This window comes from Chroicocephalus ridibundus, chromosome 8 (assembly GCF_963924245.1).
Source record: "Chroicocephalus ridibundus chromosome 8, bChrRid1.1, whole genome shotgun sequence".
Classification (NCBI taxonomy): Eukaryota; Metazoa; Chordata; class Aves; order Charadriiformes; family Laridae; genus Chroicocephalus; species Chroicocephalus ridibundus.
In genome coordinates this window covers 7,251,110-7,273,035 of record NC_086291.1, presented here as the reverse complement: position 1 = coordinate 7,273,035, position 21,926 = coordinate 7,251,110, and the positions used below count along the sequence as shown (strand labels likewise).

At 41.5% G+C, this 21,926-nt stretch overlaps 1 protein-coding gene across 4 annotated transcripts in view; it reads right to left on the bottom strand.

Moving 5' to 3' along the window:
* CC2D1B (coiled-coil and C2 domain containing 1B) overlaps positions 1-21,291 on the bottom strand; it is a 35,953-nt gene extending 14,662 nt beyond the window's left edge. The window contains exons 1-15 of one of the 4 annotated variants that reach the window (XM_063343961.1): positions 21,188-21,291; positions 20,617-20,721; positions 17,512-17,653; positions 13,031-13,146; positions 12,137-12,256; positions 10,882-11,019; positions 8,571-8,844; positions 8,020-8,144; positions 7,805-7,880; positions 6,579-6,674; positions 6,120-6,250; positions 5,781-5,853; positions 3,465-3,577; positions 2,473-2,665; positions 39-211 (exon numbers count right to left, since the gene is read on the bottom strand). In XM_063343961.1, the coding sequence (XP_063200031.1) occupies positions 39-211; positions 2,473-2,665; positions 3,465-3,577; positions 5,781-5,853; positions 6,120-6,250; positions 6,579-6,674; positions 7,805-7,880; positions 8,020-8,144; positions 8,571-8,844; positions 10,882-11,019; positions 12,137-12,256; positions 13,031-13,146; positions 17,512-17,653; positions 20,617-20,682 (1,836 nt within the window). In that variant the 5' untranslated portion in view covers positions 20,683-20,721; positions 21,188-21,291. Of the gene's footprint in view, positions 1-38; positions 212-2,472; positions 2,666-3,464; positions 3,578-5,780; positions 5,854-6,119; positions 6,251-6,578; positions 6,675-7,804; positions 7,881-8,019; positions 8,145-8,570; positions 8,845-10,881; positions 11,020-12,136; positions 12,257-13,030; positions 13,147-17,511; positions 17,654-20,616; positions 20,787-20,807; positions 20,934-21,187 lie in introns of those variants that run through there. The other 3 variants (XM_063343962.1, XR_010072257.1, XM_063343963.1) reach the window with 3 other exon arrangements.
* Between the last annotated feature and the right edge of the window lie 635 nt (positions 21,292-21,926).

The window sequence follows — 21,926 nt, the reverse complement described above, 5'->3', positions numbered from 1 at the left end:
AATACGAAATAAAGCAGAATACTAACAGTCCTACTAACCTTGGAAATATCAACAGGTTTGCCACATTTTGCTTGCTCAATCTTTGGGTCAAAGCTCTTAGCTGTTCTGAGATACATCTTAGCCTGTTCAAGGTTATTTTCCTTCTTTGCTTTGACGGCCGCCTTCATGTATTGCTTCTTTCTGTTCTCCAGAAATTCCAGCTGTTCCCTAGCTGAAAAACAGTTGTATAAGAACCCTCGCTCATCTAACACTGCCATACCCCTGAAACAGGTTTATCACACTCAGTTTACAGGCAGAAAAAGTTCAGTAAACACACAGATACCAAGTAAGGACATTTCCTTACTGCATTTAATTGTTTCGTGGCCAGTTTCTTTTTCTGATACTTGAAATTGAAACGAGCTTCCTTCTATCATGGCATGCTTCATCAAAAAACCTTACAGCACTTCAGAAGCGTCACAATAGTAATTACAGCAGGAGACAGACTCCAGTACAGCTGACTGGTCCAAAGCAGAAGCTGAAATCAAACTTTCAGCTTGACATCTTAACTTCTAACAGAGAGTGAATATTATGAGCATCTTCTGTACTGATTTTCTTTCATCTCCCCTGATCTGTCAAAGAAAACCCAGATGAACCAATGCGTGCAGGCACGCTGAGACATACCCGCCTCTGCTTGTTTATAATTCCTTGCCATCTTAGTTTCTTATTAATTTTTGGGTCTCTTCTCTCCTTCCCAAAACAGTAAGGACAACCACACAAGGCAGCAAAGATTGCTTTACATTGCAACAGGTCAGTGCATCCTGTCTCTCCCTATACCTCACTTAGGAAATGATAGAGCATGAGCTGATTACAGCCATTTCCAAAGATACTCATATTGTATTCATCACTGCACTCTACTCAACATTACACAAGCTAAACAACACTTGCAAGAGGCGCCTGACTCAGCAAGCAAGTATACCAATGACTCTCACACTATGTTCACTGCTGTCAGATGACGATCAACTTATTCCCATCCTCGCAAAAGAGCCTGCTGTCCTGCTGCTGGAAGCAATTTGCCCAATCAGCCAAAACCAAACTAATTAGACAAGGTAGCTAGCCCAGATTCCACTGAGACAAAACCCACAGTGTGCTCTGTGAGGCTGAGACACAGAGCACAGGTATTTTCAAAGAAAATCTGTGGAGAATAGACCAAGCAAGGCCATTAATCCAACTGATCTTAGCTCCTTGACTTCCCTGGTACAGGCCTTAGGTGCAACTGCTCCACTCCACTCACACATCTCCCTGCGCCTTGTGCCCTCCAACAAGAAAAAAGACAGGTTTTTTCAAAGTTGATTGATCAGCTACGGGCAGCTGTAAGCTGCACTTTGTAATTCCAGGGGAAAGGAGGTTACATTTGGATCACAGAATGCACTTTGGCTAGTGAAATATAGCTTTACAATAGTGAAGTACTGTCATTTTGTTGTGAAAAATCAAGACTCCGTCCAGGTCCTTGTTGCACCTAATGGTCTAATATTAAAATACTTGAAATACCCAGAAGAGATTACTGTAACACCAGAGATCAGGTATTATCAATTCCTTCACGGCGTAAGTCTAGGGCAATTCACTTAAGAGATTAATATGTCAGCTAAAATTGCAAAAAAAAAATCCTCCTGAGGATTCATAGATTTTTCAAAGCCAAAATGCACAAGTACTATATTTTAGTGGTCTTTATAAAACAAGTAATGGAATTTTCTAGAGAGAAGAGTTATGAGCTAATCACAGCGGCACTGCGAAATGCCTTTGCACTCTGCAAAACAACTCACATCAGCCAAGTAGGCAGTTCTGCTTTGCTCTGAGGGAGCCACCCAGGGCAGAATGGAAGAAGAATGATGGGGTTATAGCCAAAGCATGACAAGAGAAACAGTGAGACCCTCAACACTGCTGGTGCGTGCCCAAATCACACCGTGAGGTGGTGCCTGTCCCTTACTATCTGTACAATTAATCTTGAACAGACAACTGTTTAGTGACCTTAGCAACAGGAGGACTAGAGACTGATGAATGGTCTACATACGCCAGCGTGAGGTCCTTGCATGAAGCATTAGGCAGAAACTACTGCTTGATGCAGGAAGCTGCATTAGATCAATGAATAATTCACTCTGGCAAGCCGTCCATTTTAATGGGTGTATATGTAGAGTTCAACTGTGAGCAGAGTTAAACATTATGAATCGATACACTTGTTACATTAAAATTAATTAAAAACCCAATCACCCTTATAATTACACACGCTGCCTCTGTGAAATAAAGCTGCATGGCTGGTCTGGATCTGCCCTCCAGCAGACACATATATTGAGTCTCCTGTCAGAGGAAATCTATGCCACACATTCACAGGCTCATATCTAAAATATAATGAAAAGAAGTCTTTAACAAGGTATTAAACTAAACTAGTGCAAACAACTTGCACATGGATCAGTGGGAATGACGATCCCTTCACCTTACCAGCTGGTGGGAGATGATCCATTGACTCTGCCTTGTCCAGGGTGGAGGGTGACATAGCTCTTTTCACGTGCCCAGGAGAGCTCTCCTCCCCAGCTACGGTAGATGGCACTGTAATTGGCTTAACAACTTGAGTCGGCTTTCCAGGCAGCTGAGCAGGCTTCTTGGCAACTGGGGCCTGTGTCAGAGGTTCATTCTAGCATAACAAAAAGAATTTCACATTAAATGCATAAAATCTATTCCAGAGTTGAGGATAGCATCTCAAGCATCAATAGCCATAGTTATCACTATATCAGCCTTCTGGTATCACTTTTGAGGGGAGCATAACATTCCAGACAGCAAATTTTAATTTCTGGGGGTTTATGAGCCATGCCACGCCAGTACGTAGTTGACCTATACAGGCATCAAACCTCCGCTATCAAAGGGACAAAAGGAATGTTCAACAAGGCAGTGATTTCAAAAAAAGTAGGTACGTGCAGAAAAAACATCATCCATTAAAAGCTACTCTGCCTGAAAGCACAAACAATCAGCAACCAAATCCAGAGAGATAAAGAAATCAAAGAGAAGTCAAAAGGCTGGTGCTGCCTGACAAAAAGCAGTAAGTGTTGAACATCTTGGGAAAGCACAAACATAGGAGCTACTGGGATGGAGGATCAAAGTACAGGTTTAAGGACTTTAGAACAACATAAAGGGGTGGCCAGGATCTGAAGTGTTTGCTTTGAAAATAAAACCCACGTACAAGACACTTACAAAAGAGCCGAACTCTGGACTCATAGACTCTGTAGGTACTGACTGTAATAACATCTCATCTCTCTCTCTCTCTCCTCTCCACCGTAATGCAAACTGAAATTACTACTGAGATCCTGTACTCTTTAGACTTCTGGGAGGTGTATTTCATGTCAGCACCTTTGCTCGACTGGAAATCCAATGGCCTCATCTCTGCATACCACAAGAGACAGCATTTTAACTTTTTCACAATCTACTATTGTACTAACCTCCTCCTCTTCATCATTCTCTTCCATGTTTGCCAGCTTGCTGGCACTTTCCAGAACAGCAGCTACTGTGCTGTCACCATCCGTTGCTGCAACACCAGGAAGAGGCGGAAATCCTGAGGAGAAAAGGAATACAGAAGTAAAGAATTGCATAAAACCGATGTTCTGTCTTCCGTACTTCTCCTTTTCTGTAAAGCTATTTCTATCCAAGCATATATCATCTAATATATTTTAGAATTCAGTGTAACTAGACTGAGGCCAAGGCCACAAAGCCTTGCTAGATAAAGTCACAGTAGTGGGCTTAAGATCAGATGTCTCACAGATATACAGGCTTAAAGGGATGATGCTAAAATGATGCAATAACAGAGCACAGTTTTCTAAGTTGAGTGACTGACTGGCAGCCAGCCAAGGAACCTCACAACCTTGACCTTGGTAATAGAGATCCCTCCAGAACCAGCAAAGAATTTAATCTCTTTCTTCTGCACAGAAGGATAGTGGATTGTACGAAGTGTTGCTGGCTTTTTTTCCCCCCCTCTCACTGCTGCCTCACCTTAGTTGATACACAGTCCAGCAGAAAATCAGTCCGAACCCACGGAGTAATAAACAACACATCATTGACATCTGGATAACACTAAGCCTCTGCTGAAAATCAACAGCAACACAGAGGCTGCAAAGTAAGGCAGGATCACAGTACTTAAATGTGAAGTATGTGAAGAAAAATCCTCTTATTTTATTATCCTTTTAAGGATAGGGGTAAAGGCTTGATAATGGAAGATAAACTCTCACTTCCACACGACTAGTTGAGTGTCAGCTTCAAACAAGACACCCAGAGCCACCACTATAAAACATCTGTTAATAACATTGATCTCATTATACATAGCAAGTATTTTTTTTGCCAGTCTCACTAGAAGTGCCAAGAAATGATGACTAAACTGCTTCTAAACCTAGAGGTGGCTGCTACAGGGACAGAACAAGTTTGAGGTACGCAGGCAGGCAGAACACAGAACCCTATGCTGCTGCCCCCATGTGACATTTGATCCATTACTCAGCAGCATTTCTGTCTCCAAGGAGGTCAAGGCCGGTACTTATCATTATCCAGATGCAATGAAATGCACTGCCAGTCCATTATAATCTCATTGCTGGTTCCAGTGTCAGCCTAATGGTTGTCTTCAGTGCACATCATATGGCCTATAAATGATGGCTGAAAAACAAGCAGCTGACGTGCAAGGAAACTGAGGAGTTAGCCAGATTTTCAGAGGTGTAAATATGGAGTACCTCACTCTTACAGAAACTGATAATCACCAAGAAACAGATCATGTTCTAGAACAAGGGATGCTAAACTGCTTTTCACGGACAGCTTCAAAGCAGGGAACCTTTAAAGCAGTATGGAACCTGACAGTGGTGGCACTTTCTAACTTTACTACTACTACAGCACTTGCCACTGCCACGTTTGACAGCGACAATAAAGCCACAAGGTCCACATCCCTTTTCTAGGCTTGGTTTGGCTTTTTTTAAAACTAAAAAAATATAGACACCACTTTGCAGTGCTGAGTGTATCTTTTCAGAAGAACACATCAGGCACAAGATAGAAGGAATGATGCTTCCTAGGGGGGAAACAGCATCACGCAAACCAGAGGTGGGGCATTCATAGGTGACCTTGCCCAAACTTTTACAAACACAGCACTACACATTCTGAACGAGACAAAAAGGACACACAGTGTGTCCAGAACCAGGTTCAGTTTCTGCCTCTGTCACTGTCTCAGTGTGACCACAGGCATGTTTTGCTTGATCTCCATAGACTACTTTTACCAGCCACAAGAGCTGCAGTACTGATCTGACTTGCCAGGAGTTGCAAGAAAATATTTAAATTAAACATAGAGTTCTGAGGCTCCTGCTGGGAATAAACAGAATGGGAAATGTCACACATTTTTTTCAGTTTCAAAAATCTCCTTCCAGTAAACTAAGAAGCAAATATATCTCAAGTTCAATCTTTCCTCTAGGAGGGCTGGCGCAGAGGACAGACAGGTGACATTTTCAGCACCTTCCCATGGTTAAGTTGTTTAACTTTTCAAATAGGGCCACTTTCAGCTTCCAATGCTGTCAAACAGGCAGTCAGTAGTCAGGAATATTCACCAGCGTGAAAATTTGGGAGGATACTAACACCCAGTTTCACAATACCGTCAAACAGCAAGGCCATCCTACTCACTGAGAAAAAGGAGGAGCTGCTCCACAGGATCAGGAGGCGGTGTCTGCATGCCTCCTTCAGGGCCCAGTAGATATACAAAAATCGCTATCAGGACATTTTATATTCACACTTACCAGGAGGAACAGGAAGCTCAGAAAAATTCACTTTTCTCCCTGCTTTATGGGCTCTTATGGCATCCTGGTATTGCTGTAATCAAAGGCACTCGGTAAGACATAAAATCAAATAGACTGTAAATTAGTAATCATCTGTATTTAACCAGCACAAACGTTGCAGAATACACAGTATTTTGCTATAATATGTGCATTGGCTCTATTTCTCCTTCCTCCGAATGTTTTACAGCTTCCGTGCTGGAGCTCTTTTCAAGTAGAAGGACAACACACAAATTATTTCAGCCTTGAAAAAGTCTTCAGCAAGAGAACTAATTCAAATGGTTTGCTACACTTTCGTCTTACCTTGGCTATCCTCTCATGCATCCTGCCTTTCCGATCATCCCCACTTGCTTTAGCCTGTGCTGCTGCTGACTTGTACTTCTCAAGCCTTTGCTGCAACGCTTCCAGCACCGTTTTTGGCTGCTGCAGGGAAGCTTGAAGTAAGACAGACAATGAAATGCCACATGATTCAGATTTCAAAATGTTATGAGCTGCCTTTTCCCCCCTGCTTCCTTACCTTCTGCAGAGACAAAAATATCATTGTAAAGTCTTATTATGAATACAATTCTTCTAAAGAAAGTTTATTAACTTCTTCCATTATCAATCCAGAAAAAAAAGTACAGATGGCATCAGCAACAACGTTCAGGAATATTAGCTGGGTTTACTCAATCCTGCTGCAGTTCAGTGGGACAAGGGCAGAGCTGAAAGTGCCTTCCAGCCCTGCTATTTTTATGGCTTGCTACAGAAACGCAAAAATCCTACCTGAAGCTTCAAGCGTTGTAGGACCCTGGGAACTTCCCGCTGGAGCTGGTACCTTTTGCTTGGATGCATCTTGTATGTTTCCTAGGCTTTCAAGATCTGCAAAGCAAGGAAAGCAGAAGTTTCACAGTGTTCCATAAACAGCAAGCCAAACCATGTTACTCAGAAAACCATCAATTTGATCCCATCATCTTCCTGAAAGCTTTTTGGCTTCAAAACAACATCTGCATGGCTAGGTAAGTCTAAGGTTCCCATTATTCAGCAAAAATGCTTTATAACAGAAAATCTCAAAGGCTGATTTAATTTAAGTTAGTGCTGCTTGAGGGAAAAGAGGGGGGGGGAAAAAGTAAACCCAGTTCAAGTATTCTAAGAATTTTCTCCCCAAAATATAACTTGGTATCTTGGCAGATGGAAAGAGTGAACAAGATTGCTAATTGGCTAAAATATCCTAGTAACAAAAGATGTGCTGAAAAAGGGAAGCAAGTAATACCGTATATTCAAGACACCCAACTTTCTGGCACTGTATAACAGTGGTTATTTCGGAAAACTACAAAAATATCTGCTGCAAAAATCTTGCGCTTTTTAAGGCAACATTATATGATGGGTGAAGTTTCTCTCTAGTGCCATTTGGTGATCAGTTTATAACTTAAGGAGTCACAAATCTCATGATTTATTGAAATAAAATAATCTGTCATTTAATTTCTTAAAATAATCTGAAGTTGTTTAAAACACTGAGTTGCACAGACCAAATATTAATTGGTGGTGATGATACTAGATTTATTCTTTAGAAACTCTCTTACAATGATCAAAGCATCTTTAATATTGGTAGTTTGCTTTAAGATTTCAACTTTAATGCACTGCAATCTGTTTGTTGATCTCTTAATCTGAAGCATGAACTTTAGTTGAAACATGTAACACTGTCAAATATTACAGTAAACTTTAAGAATGTGCCGTTACCCTTCCTTCCCTTCCACTTCAAATACTGGTTGCTATTATCTAAAGTTATAAAAATAGGAATATTAGACATTGATACCTACTTGAACTTGTAATTCACAGAGTAACTTCAATATAAAAAATACCTCATTTTTCTTCATTGGTCTTGATTAGAATTTGAGTATGCAGTAAGCCTCAGACCTAAGTGATTTTCAATTCTTTGCAATCAAATTCAGAATTCATTCCATTACAGCACAGACAGACTTCTAAAATGTCTTTTGTAAGACGAGCCTTACCCTGAGGAGATGGAGGCATGTTCTGGAGGTCTATTGGCTGCCCGCTATCCAAAGCTTCCAAGACCACATTAAATTTCTAATGCAGAAAAAACAAAGCAGAATATTTATTCTAGTATGTCCAAGATTTACTAGCTGCCACAATGAATATTAGACACTCAGTGAATTTGCATGCAGCATAGGGTATGTTTAGCATTCAGGATCTCTTGCGTGCATACCTTGCCTGCCTTCATGTATTCCTTTGCTTTCTCCAGGTCCCCTTGCTGCTTGGCTTTTAGAGCTGCTAATTTATACTCCTTCTGCCTCATAAGAAGTATTGCTCGTGTTCTGCTGTTCTGGAGATCTGTGAGAATGAACCAACGTTGAGACACTGCACAGAGTATGCAAGTGTTGTGCATCCCTTTCTATGTCCATCTACTCAAACCTGCATTAGTCCTCTTTTGCTTTCAATCGCACAGTCATCTTACAAAAGTCCAGAAGTCCTACCAGACATAACAATGCCACTTTTCCCAATTATAAAGAAAAAAAATAATACAGAAACTGAGGCACAGGAAAAGTTAAGTGAAAGACAGCGATACCGTGCATATAAGAGCTCTATAACAATAACTGATTCCACTGCCAGAAATTCAGCATCCCACTGACAATTCCATCTGAAATATTCAGCAGGGAAGTTCCAACATAAGCAGTGCTTTGCTACACAATACAAATGTCAAGAAAGATGTAGCATTAAAATAGTGTTGCGACTGCTTATCTTCTCAGATCATGGTACCTGTTTCCACGATAGGACTAGAAGCAGCATGACCCTGCAGAGACTCAGATTCCAGATGCTGTGCTGCCTCATGTGAGGTTTTCTGCTCATCATCTGCAGCAGACTCAGCTTTATTCTCCGGTAGGACACCGACTGAATCTCCTGAATTCTCTAGCTCCACTCCCGTGGCTTGAGATAAGTGAGAAGAACTCTTTCCTGTTGCAACAGGGGGTGGCATTTCTTCCTCATTGATTTTTTTGCCTTTCTTCACTGCAGCCAGCATGGTTTCCAGCGTCTGGCAGAGATAGAACAGCAAAGTCGATAGGCATTTTCATCAAACATATTACTAGCATAAAATCATTAAAACACAAATTCATTTCCTTATTTGTGATGTGATCTATTATGCACACCATTACAGATTGCTGCCCCTTAGCTCCCTATTTTTCTGCAAGGCCAACTTCAGCACTAGTGAAAGGTGTCCGATTATCAGAGCAACACAATGCAAAGGACTTGTACCCAAACTATGTGATTGCAAGTACCTCAACACCTGGAATTACTGGATAGCTGATGTGGTCCACTCGGTTTTGTCACAAAAAGCGAAACCAAGGAAGGCATTTATACCAACTGTAGACGCATTTTATGTCTTTAAAACGAAATAAAATACACAACTCTAAAATGTCACTGCCTGTCACTGGATTCAGGGAGGAAGGAGTCTGCATACCTATTTAATGCAATAAGAAAAGACATTAAAAACTAACAAAGGAAATGGAGCTTCAGCTGGTGATCTATGGCAAGAAGCTCTTACCATCTGTAACATGGGTTAGCTGCTGCTCTTTTTTTTTTTTTTTTTTTTTTTTTTAAAAACCCTTCCTCCACCACAAATATTACCTTCCTTGGTATTTATTTTTAATTTAAGGCTCAGACAAAAGACCACCATATACTTTAAGCCAAACCAAAAGTTCTACTTCTTTCATCTTCCACATAAACTGAAATGCAAGCACAGAAAGACAACAACAAAATCACATCACTGTTGGAATCACTACTATTTTTGGTTAGCCATGACATCGTTTGACCTATTAAGCGACAGTGGTAGAGATACTTTGGATTGACTGCATGTGAGATTGGGGTTCAGACCAGTACAGCAACCCACACACAGCTCTCTCTTCTCCACGTGTGGGATGACAGTCTGACTGGAAATGGAATTAAACGCTGAGATTAAAGTTCACAGTTCCAAGAACTACATACAAGAGATAACTGCACCATTTGTCGGCATGTCATTTTGCTAATTAAGGAACTGTGAGCTGTGAAGTGAGATCTAGTCTATTATCCTTAGCTACACTGCTTAGGCACAAGGAAACTCCCTCCTTTGAAAAATAAAGGAAGTGGCAAACAGTGCACTAAGCTTTGTTACTGAATGAAATAAGCTGGTTTGCCTATGCCTCTTGCTCTCTGAAAGGTCAAGTGATTTCATGTACATTCCTTTCAGAGCTAGCAGGCAGTGGACACATGCAGACATCTTTCTTGTGCGTTTCCTCCCCTGGGTTTGGTCTCAGTTGTCCCCTTTGTGCCCTAAGACACCGGGTAGCGAGTGAGACATGACATTCTTCCCTCAGTGGACAGTGCTGAGCTATAAAGCTTTGCTCAACAAGACAGAGCTGCCTGCTGTCTGAGTTGATGCAGGAGGCCAGACGAAAGCAAACAGGGAAATAAAGGCACTCTGCACAGCGGTAATCACCCAGCACCACGAACTAACTACAAGCACGCCACCTGGCTGAAAAGATGCAAAGCTGAAGAAACCACTCCCTGCTGCAATTTTTAATTGCCTTAATGGAAAACCCTGTTCTATTCATTTTCAAGCACAGCCAACACATTCAGGGAAAGGTATCACCTTCCTTTGTCTCACAGAACTGAGTGGAAGGTTAGTATCTGAAGGACGACATCTGTGATGAACTGGCAGGTTTACATGCTAGGAAAGCTCCTAAAATTTGCTTTAAGGTAACACTGAACAGTCACCACAAGCCAAATTCAGAGTTAAGACAGGTGGGTTTAACACCAGCATTTACCACAAACCCTGCCTCCAACTACCACTAGCCACATTCGACACAAACAAAGCTGATGCACAAAAAGGCATTTGAAGTTACACTTTCGGTGTGTATTTGCTACATCAGACTGGTAGTAAGTAACAAGAAATGTTTTTAAAGTAACTCAAGGCAGCATATTAGAATTTCTCTCCCCTTTCAACAAATTCACACATCTGGAAAGACTCTGAGCTACACTTTGGAGAACTGACTTTGCCTCCCCCTCATTCACATATCTGATGAACTCAACTTACCTTAAGGCCTCTTTCGTATCGGCGTATTTTGGCACTCTCACCTGACTCCTTTGCATTAGAAATCGCCGTCCTATAGTCAGCAATTCTCTTCTCTATTGTCTGTTGCAGCTCACTGGTAACAGCAGGAAGTGAGGTGGTCTCAGAAAAAATAATAAAACAAATCAAGAAAACTTATTTCATCCAACTATACAACTTTTCCCACAGCACTGAAAAACAAATACTCCTCTTCACACACGCTCCTGTTAATCAAGAGCGCAAAGACGAAACAGTCGCTGAAACAGAGGAGCACTTGTACTAGGCTAACGGTCCCTGGATCCACCTCTGGATTTTCTCTCAAAGGCGTAATAGAGAAGAATGGGTGGAGACATTTAGAAAACTCACAGTCACAGGGTAATCGGAGCCATGTGGTTAGGGAGTAGGTGAAGAGAACAGTAAAGTCTCTCAAACACCACACAACAGAGGGCGTGAAGGGGTATTTTGGCACAATCTTGACTTTTTTCCTTTCTTATTTTTAAAACATGCTAGTTTACTCCCTTCTGGGCTTCTTCAACACGGTTTTACTACAAGAGCTACTTTTCTTCCTCCTACAGCCTGGAATTAGTTCAACAACAAAAGCAGCCTAAGCAAAGTTATGAGTAGCTACTTCCAAACACTCCACAGCTGCAAGACCTTTCAGATGGCTACTGATGTAATTATTGCCGTTATCTCTACAGAAAGACTCTCAAATCCATTTATTAATGGGCCCAATGCACTAGTGCACTGGAATCTGTAGCACACAACAGAAACATGGCAGTAACTGAATAAAGCATTTTACTGCATGAGGATTGACAAATTAAGCTGAGAAAGCTAATGCTACTGAGAAAAATTCCACAAAGTGTAAAAGATGCTGAGTTGTAACAAGTCTCACAATTTCAGCACACCACTCAATACTCTGAGGGAGAAGATACGAACTCTGGAAGCCTGAACTGCAGCCTACATGCTCAATATGCATAATGAGAGACAAGATATGCTTGATTCCAACTGTTTACCTCCTCAATTCTATGCTAACATTAGAAATTATCCTCTGAACAAAGGAAAAAAAAATATCACCTATAACAATACAGCATTGGTTTCCACAGAGGAGACAGCAACAGTATAGTTTTTCCTTCCACGGAGGGCAAGAAGACCTCTCTAGATCCTTGTTTGTGATCCCCATATAAGCTGCATGACAACAGTGATTCAGCAAAACTTTCAGGAACATGAAGCTCTTTCCTACCTGTGGTTGCAGTTCAGGTTGCTCATTTTCTGGTTCGGCTGTGGATGGCTCCATTGCTATTGTTTCATCCTCACAGCTTCCTGTCTCACCTTCCACCCCCAGAACTTCTTGCAATTCTGCCTAAAGTAAAAGTCAACAAAAGGCTTTTTCTCAAAATTTTCTATTTCCTCAAAAGACAAAATAAAATCAAGTCTCAAGCTCCAAAACCTCTGGATGGACCTTGAACCCAAACAGAAAGTCTAAACGTCTTATATTCCAGTATTTTGTTTTATTTTTATTTTTAAATGAAACTGGTTCCACTTTTATTCACAACAGAAAGCCAGATACCACTCAAAAGCCACACTGCAGCTCCAGGATCACCACATAAGTTTGTGGTTAAAGATCTGAAGCTGGAGAAGTTCAGAGAATTAATTTTACGAAGGTCATTCAAACCCAAATTTGAAATTTCCAAAAAGCATCTATAAACAGTGGCAGGGAAAAGCACTGCTTAACACTCCTTCCCTACAGATCACTCGCTGAAATGACAATGAATTTGTTGGAAGTTATTCTCTCAGGCCAAGCACTATTCGAAGCAGTAGCAAAAGGGTGACAAGACATCACTTTAAGGAGAACCTCCCTGATTGTGTTTCACCAGCTGACATGGAATGGGATTCCTGCTGTTCCCCCCACTTCTCTAAGATTCTCACACATATGAATGTTAGTTAGAAAATTCTCTTACCCTGGTGTGCAGGTGGTTGGCTTCTGCAAAGCCTTATATCTAATGGAAAGTTTTTGCAATATTTTAGCTTCTCACCACAAAGTTAACAGACGTTTTTGCTAAATGCATTTCTGTATTAGAAAAAACAAAACCAACAAAGACATACTAAAACATTTTTCTAACAAAGTTACGCATACCAACAGGTCTGTATCCTTCTCCAAGTCTTCATCATCTGCTTCTTCCTCGTCATCTTCATTCAGGTCCTTCATACACTCTGCAGCCATCTTTTCAATATGATCCATGGGCAGAGGAGCTGTAAAAGGAAACCACAAGGAGCCATAAAACCTAAGTAACAGTTATGCAGTCACTGGATATAAATTCTAAAGGAGTTGCTCCCAGCTGAAAGACAGCAGTGACTTCTCCTCTTGCATCCTCTTTATCAGATAGTGTCGTAGGTAAATGAGATTATATTCATGGATAAATGGCAAAGACTGGGGAATTGAACATCAGTGTTTCTGAGAGTGACAGTCAAGGCAGGCAATAAGACAAGTAAAATGACTGCATCAAATAACCCAGCTCAGAAATTACATCTTGGAGAGAAATAATGTCTGTTTACTAATACAAGGATCCTGAACAGCAAAACCATAAGCACCATGATAGACCAGCAGGTATAGTGGGACGCAACAGTGGTTCAGAAAGCACGTCCACAAAAAAGAAAGATACTGTGGTAGGTTTGCACAGTAATGACATTTAAGACTGTAAGAAAGACAAGTAGGACTGGATGAAACAACTGCTTCAGGGAAAAATTACTAGAAGTCACCTCAAGCTCCTACGCTGATTTAAGATAAGTATGATAGTACTGTATGATATTATTTACAAAAATAACTAGTAACAGAACTTTGTCATTATGGAAGACTTCAATTTTCCAAAGAAAAACTGGAGAGTACTGTTATTCTTGGATGTTACGTCAAAACTGTACTCCTCAGTTAAGACAAAAATCAATGGTGGCACAAGAGCAAATGAATATAAACTGTTGATGAATAAATCTGATTAGAAGTTTCTATCCATGAGAGAAAATTACTGGAGCAGTCTCTGTCCCCAGTAGGAATAAACATCTGAACTAGTTTTAAGCTGTTGCTAGATATTTATGACATGATTGTCCATATTAACAGGCCTGGAATCTGCACCCTTGTCAGGCCTTTCTGTTCTGTTTCCTTTGTCTCATGTCAGTTTACCCTAACAAAATGTAATTCACTCCTGGTGTAGCCCCTGACTGACAGAATAAATTCTGACTCCATGTGGAACAGAGTGGTCCACATTCATCCATCTCTTAAGTGCCAAGAAACTACTTCTTTTTCCCAGTTCTATCCCTTTTCTTCTCTCCCTTATGTTGAACTAATTTGAGTTAAAAGTACTGTAGTTCCCAAAGATCTGCATGTATGGATATGTCCAAGTTAGTTAAATGCATGAGATGCAAACACTTGCATTAAACATCCCAGCGCACCTGCCAGTAAAACTTCTGTCCACATTTTCTTTCAAAGCCAAAAAATACGTTCTTGGGTGTATTACAACAGCACATACAACCAGAAATTGGAACACAGTTCAAGGCAGTTACCATAAACAGTGCTGAGCTCAAAGAATTCCCAATAAAACTACAATTAAATCACTGGAGTTTTGGATACGGTCTACACTTGAGACTAAGACAGCTAATCCATTTTCTCAACCTACAATCTTAAGCACAAGAATGTCTGTCTCTCTCTCCATCTCTTGTTAATCTGGATATATATTTATCCGTTGAAACTGATGATGCACATTAACATCAATGCCAGAGACACACTGAGCAACACAAGCCATGAGCCAAACTACTGGTTGTTAACATGACAAGAAAGGAGGCGCAGCAAACTATCCACATGTTTGAAGACACCAAGAAAGGAAGACAAGAAAACCTTTCTGCCTTGAGAAGTTACTTGTTTTATACATCAAACACTACTGCATAGTCACACTTGGCATACACAAAGAGAATGCTCCAAATCAAGGCATCGTACTTGTCCTGATCCCAAGAGCAGCAGCAGAACACTGGCACAGAGATCTGCTAAGCAAATCAAAAAAAGTGCTGTTTCTTTTGCCTCTCTAACAACACCTCTGCATTTTTTGCATTGCTGTCTCATGCCCATGAGATTTTCCCTTTTCCAAATCTTTCTTGGCTACTTCGTCTTGCAATTTCTCTTCAAGCTTCTGGTTTTCACCCTTAAAGCTCAACTTAATTCCTCCTCGACAAGTTCTCATCTCTACTTCATACTGTGCCAACCACGCCTCCCTTAACTATCAACTTCCTCCATGCACTCTCAAAGGTGGAGCTATTTGCACACAAATCCCAGCTGTCCACCTAAACGTCTCCGATACTTCCCTATGCAGACATATGACTGTGACTCACCAGTGTCAGTAAATGTTGCATAAAACATAGATCTTTGTGACAGATTTTTACAGTCAATTTAAATGGATCTAAAATGGATCACATCCTTCTCCTGCATTTGCTGAATCAGCTGAAAATTAACACAGGTACAAAGCTGTTTCTGTACAAATAATCTAATTCACCATATCAGTACTTCAATACCTATATCATACATGTTACTCATATATTTGACCCTTAGCAAAACTCTGCAAGTAGGACAGTGGGCCATATCCAAAGGCAACTGGCTGTAGTTCAAGGGTCAGAGTGCTCCTCACATGAAGCCTCACTAGAGGCAAAAAAGCCAACCGAGCCTCCTCAGATGGTTGGTTCAGCTCTAATCCAGTATGGCAAGTTGAGGCTACATTTCAAACACCCGAGTGGCTGACCAACTAGCATTTATCAGTCACAGATAGCAGAGATCACTGTACTTAAGATGTTGCAACAGTACAGCTTTTGCTGCCTGCATCTTCAAGTTAGAGGGAGAGTTCGCTATTCCGTCCCCCAAACACAGCTCTATGATGTAAATCCAGGAGTCAATTATTGCACCTGGTGCTCAGCCAAGAACCAAACTCTAGCACATATTGTACTGTGTCCCTTTTTCTGTCCCTTTCCAGACCTCCTCGCCATACCCTCCTCCTTTCCAGGTGACAGCCTGTACCCTGTCCCCATCATGCACCATGTCCCCATCGCTACACTGTAACCAGGTCTCAGGAGTCCCCAGTGCCAGCTGTCCAGTTGTTCCTCTTCCACAAGCTTCTAATCTATACACTCCCAATTCTACCAGGAAAAGAGAACAGCTGTAAATGATTTTGGAAAACAGTTTTATGACCCATACTACATACCCTTTAGAAGGCATAGTAAATGTTAATTTTGCACTGTCTGAAGTTTCATTTCCCTCTTATGAGTAAAGAGACTGAAAAAACACATGAAGTGACATGATCAGGGCAAGAAGGAAGTCAGCGCTTGAAAAGGTGACAACAATTGAAGAGATCCTGACACACAGATTCATCCTCAAAACACTACCCTGCATGTTTTAACCATGAGTAACCCATGTCCAAAGGCAGAAGTTCTGCTATTGTGCTTATTAGCACAACTATGCTTATTAGCTTTAAGGGTTTACTACAATCTTGAAACCTGGAGAGTGGAAATGATTTCGAATTTAGGTTTAGAGACAAATACCTCATCTGTCTCTCATCAATAATACTGTTTAGACAGTCATTTTTTCTACATATTTTAAAATTCTTCATTTCCCTGCTGCTCTGTGTGAAGTCCCTTCAAATATCACAGGCAAATTACTGCAGCGCTGCAAATAAGGCTGTCGTTGCACTAACCCTTCTTTCCAGCATCTGCTCACGCACCTTTAGCAAGCTCCTTGTCCCACCTCAACCACTTGCTGCCACTGTTCCCTTGCAGCGACAGCAGCGTTCGAATAGGCAGGCAGCAAACCAGATCAAGGAACTGCTTCAGCTGAAAACCTAGCCCAACAATGGGTTTACTTTTATAGATCAGTTTCCTGAACCAGCTCACCCTGCAACTCCGTAAATGCGTGTACCAGCTTAGAGGTAGAGCATGCTCACCAGAGACTGCCCCTCTCAGCAGCTGCCTTGATTTACAGCAATCCTGTAAAACACTGCATAGCTGCATGCGAACACCACCAGACTATACAGATGCTTAAAACACTAAGAATAGTAATGTTCCGTTCCGAGACACACTCTAACCTCCTGCATAACACAAGCTACAGGATTCTCCCAGTAATTTCATCAGTTCCAGGATTTCTCTCTTAGAATGGTATTCAGTTTTGGTTACAGACTCTAAGTAACTAAAAACATAATGCTCATTCAGTAAATTCAGTCTTTAGGAAAAAAAACAAACAGAAGAACAACCAAAGAACAAACAACCCACCCTCCACAAGAAACACAATTTCTATTTTTAATTCTTCTAGTACCTACTACAGCTTTTTATGACTTCATATGCTAAACAAGCATGTCTTAATTTAGTCATTGAATTGGCTAGTCATCATATATCTTTTCCCTATGTCTACAAGAACATAGACCCCCTCAAAAAACTTATCCTTTTTGTCGACTAACAACTTAAACCTTTCAAAGTAAAAGAAAAGAGTAGTTGCAATTTCAGCTTCTATCAGTGATGAGAAAACATTTTAGATAAATCAGTGATTTGTAAATTATTCACGCTGTCAGTAAATAAAGACCAGATACTTTAACTTACTTTTCACTTTTGGTTTTGATTTTGCTTCTTTGACCTTTGCTCCTGTGAGAGCAGCAAGCTCTGCTTCTAGGTCCCCATCATCCCCACCTTCCTCTGCACCCAGCAGCATCTCTTCAGGATTGAAATCTACAAACAGCCCCAGCTGCAGACAAGGCAAAATAAACATATTTTTTTTAAATAATGAAATACTGTAGTTAGCAACAGAGATGATACTCAAAAACATCACACTGCATGGATTATTTAAACATTTTCATGCATTCTGGATTCTGTTCGTTATTTTTAAAGCTGACTATCATACCACTTCTATTCCCAAACCAGGCATTCCAGGAGCCCCTAACTGCTGTAAAGTATATAAATCTTAGTAAGTCACAAATACTCCCACTAAAACTCTGCACAATCAATGATTTCTTCAAATCAAGTCTATCTATTAGTTTGACACAACAAGGCAAAATAAAATGATGTCTGTTACACTGAGCCTCATGAGGCAGATATTATCAGGGAAACTCAGGGCAGTTCCTGCAACAGCTAAGGTAAAAAATATTCAATAATCACCCACACAATACAGGTCTGACATACGTACACTGCAGAGATCTCGCTCTTATCTTTCATTACCTCAGTTTGTAAATGATAAACACATGGAAAGCGTGCACACACGCACAGAAAAACATAGCCATTACAAACCCAGCAATGCCTACGCTACACTGGAGAAAACAAACAACTGCCTGGAACAGAGCATCAGCATCTCGGGTAATATTACTAATAACAGTAATCAGAACTTGACAAAGTAGTGAGGGTTATCACTCAATTGTAAAACATGCCAAAGGACATAAGTATCAGAGAAATCTCTGAGGTCTTAATCTAAAAGGTATTCTTCCAAGATGCCATTTTATCATGATTTTTATATCGCTGGTTAAGGTACTAACTGCCCCAGAAATAGCATTTTTTATTCAAAATATGCTAAGCTTTTTTTTAAAAACATGAATTAACTGAGTTAGATTCATCCTGTGAGGTAAGTAGAGTAGCTTTCCACAGACTTTTTCAAACCACAAGCCCCTGCTGGCCTTCACATGGCCAAGTAGGCAGCAGCTCAGCTTCTCTCAAGCAAAGGAATAAAAATCAGTTGTCATTATTACAAGGGTTAACAATCTCCTCCAACCTCCCAGGATCTGAAGTGCTGCCAGAAGCTGAAGCTGCCTGTCAGGTTATCAACTACTGTGAATCAGTATTAACAACTTTTTTTTAACCCTGTAGGAACTGAGGTGCTGGCAGCTACCGCCTTGAAATATTTTATGTCCCTCTTTCAACCTTTTTATAATCCCAAAGGAGAATATGAAGCTGAGAAATACTGATTCCGAGGACGAGGAACAGGACTCAACACCTGTAGCTACTTGTTTACTAGCCCTGATCCTGCCCATGACATTCTGTAAGGCGCTGGGCGTATCGGTTAGCCACCCTCTTGCCTTATCCATCTCTCTTCTATAAAACAAAACTAATACACTTGCAGCCTTAGATAGAATGGAAAAAAAAAAAAGGTCAGGACAAGATTTAATTAGGAAATGTTTATAATGGCAACCTAAACATTCAAGTTCCATGGAACATACATACACCTTTTATAAATGTGCAAAATGGATCAGGAGCACATGTGATCTGTCCATTACTACACTGCAAGCGTAAGAAGTGAAGTGTAGTAATGAATGAAGTCAAGAACAGAATCCAGCTATTCTAGCTCTAAGTCTCTCAATCTCTTCAGTAAAGGCACACTCCCAATGAAATTAATGGTATTAAACAAATGTTTAAATAAACCAAAAAAAGAGGTTATAAAAGCCTTGCAGTTGATACACCACATAGCACAAGAACAGTTTAAACTGAATTAATTTGCAACAGAACAAGCCATTAGTGTGTTTCAAGAAACAACCCACCATGCTGTAAAACAGGCTGAATAACTAACTGTATCAAATTAGACATCTGTAAAATTCATTTACTCTTTATGTTTTTAGAGTTTGGTTTCTTTTTTTGGAAGGGGGAAAGATATTTTCACCTTTTACCTTCTTCCTTATTTAAGTGAACTAAATTACACGCTACCTCTCCAACTGAGGAATGCAAACTTTCATATTAGAGCAATGGTGACATTATTGATCTCTAACTAAACCACTCTATCTCCAGTATGAGAATATTCATTCTTTAAAAAAAATCACCAAAAGAGAACACCTTAACCATTTTCTCTATTTTAATATTCTATTCTAATCTCTTTTAATATTTCCTTGTATTTTTATCAGTCATTCCTCCTCTGTTTCTTGCCTCTATTCTACCTTCAAAGGTTTCTGAAATTCCATTCTGGTTCGAACATATTCTTTACCTCTAACTGTACTCTGGTTTTCTTCCATTATGGTACCCAGAATTTTACCTTAGCTGTATTTCTAATTTTGACATTGTTGCCTGACTTCCTATGCCTGCCAACCAAGACTAAATCATGTTTCTGACTTCAAGGCTTCTGAAACTAGATCCAAAGGTAAAGAGTATGAAAACAACCCACCGCATAGACACAGCTAAGCTCACTTTTAGCTACAAGAGAGGGACACAGGCTTATCAGTCTATCTGTTGCAAGAAAAAAATTACTATACACAGGGAAATTAAAAATTAACTGGCTCTGGCGTAGCACCTTAATCTTTTCCCATATGTGCCCCTGAACGTGTTATCTGATATTCTGGTCTTCTTATTTCTGTTTTCTTAGTGGTGCAAGAAAATCCTCCATGTAGTTACTGAAGTTATTATTAAGTCTCAGTATGGCTGGCGTAGGAAACTACTATAAACATGAGTCATGAGGCCTCATGCAAAGATTACAGCATTACGACATTGTGCCTTCCCTGCAAGACCTCCACTGCTGCATATCACATATTTACTTTAAGAAGAATGCGCTAAAGGACAAAGCAGAAAAACAGGCACCACACAATTTAAATTTTTTCACGGTCCTGCCATATTTTATTAACGCATGGGAGACTGTAACAGGAAAACAGCAGCAAGAGGTCTGAACGAGACCTGAAGAGCAGTCGGAGGTTTCCCTACCTGCTTTGCAACCACATCTCCTTGGCCCTTCGCCTTCCTTACCTGCTTTGCAACTGCAGCTCCCTGGCCCTTTGCCTGAGGGCTTTTTTTAGGTCTTCTGCCAAGCATGCTGGTTCATGAATTTCAGAGGACTGTGTCTCTAAGGGACTGAGAGCACATGAAATTGAGTGTCGGTATCCTCGCCCGTCTCAACCGGACGAAGGCAGGCAGCACAGAGCAGGCTGTACACAGACCTGCAGCTTTTACCGGCACCGGGCACCACCGTGAGGGAAAGGCAGGGGCACACACCACGTAACACTACCCCGGGCCCAGGCCCGCCCCCGCGGTGATCCCAGCCCGGCGGCACCGCTCCCTCCGCCTGAGGCGACCCACCCCCGGCGCTCCCCCGGCTCCCACAGCCCGTCCCGGCCGGCCGGACCCCCTCCCCGAGCGACCCAGCACCGCCTGAGGGCGGGGCAGGCCCGGCCCGCCCCGTACCCCTGTAGAGCCCTCCCCGCCCCGCCGCAGGGTGGAGCCGGCAGAGGCAATAGGCCGAGCGCCGCGTAAATAACCGCCGCCTCCCGCCCACGGGCCGTCGGCGGCACCGCGACAGGCCGGACGGGCCCCGGCTCACCTCGGCCTCCCGCCGCCCGCCTCAAAGGCGCCCGGTGAAGCGGCGGCCGCCCGGCACTGAGACACCTCGGCCGCGGCTCCGCGGCAGCAGCGCGCATGCGCGGGGGGAGCTGGAGGAGGGGCCAGGCGGGGGGAGCGGCGCGCGGGGGCGGGAGGGTCCGCCCCCGGTCACGTGGCGAGAACAATTTAAAACACAACAAACAATTTTTAAAAGTGTTTTCAGACTGTCCGTCTCCAAGCGAGTAAAGCGTTTCGGTGAACACAACACCGGTTTGATCCCAACACCGACCAAACAGTGAACGGTTTGATCACAACAGCAGGTTTCAACAGACCTGCATTAGCTGAGGCCATGGCGTTGAAGCAATCCTTGATATCAATCAATAATAATAAAAAGCGGTTACTTAAAATGACAAATTTCTTGTGGTATTTTCACTTGTTCTGGTACCAAACAGTCTCTCCCATTCGAATATTCCGCCTGAATAGTTCCTTTTTCATGGTATCAATAACATAAGTTAAAGCACATTTTAATGTCGTCTATACTCAACAAAAGTCAATGACTGCAGCGCCACCAACGCTGCCTGTCTTAACAAAAAGAGCTCGTTAGCCTTTGCAGCCATGCAAATACTCAGTTTCAACTTCTTACACCTCAGCTGAAAGGGGTGCATATAAAAATATCTTAAAAACAATTAGTTTAAATATTTGAAATCAAAACGCTTTGAAGCAAATTCTTTATTATAAAA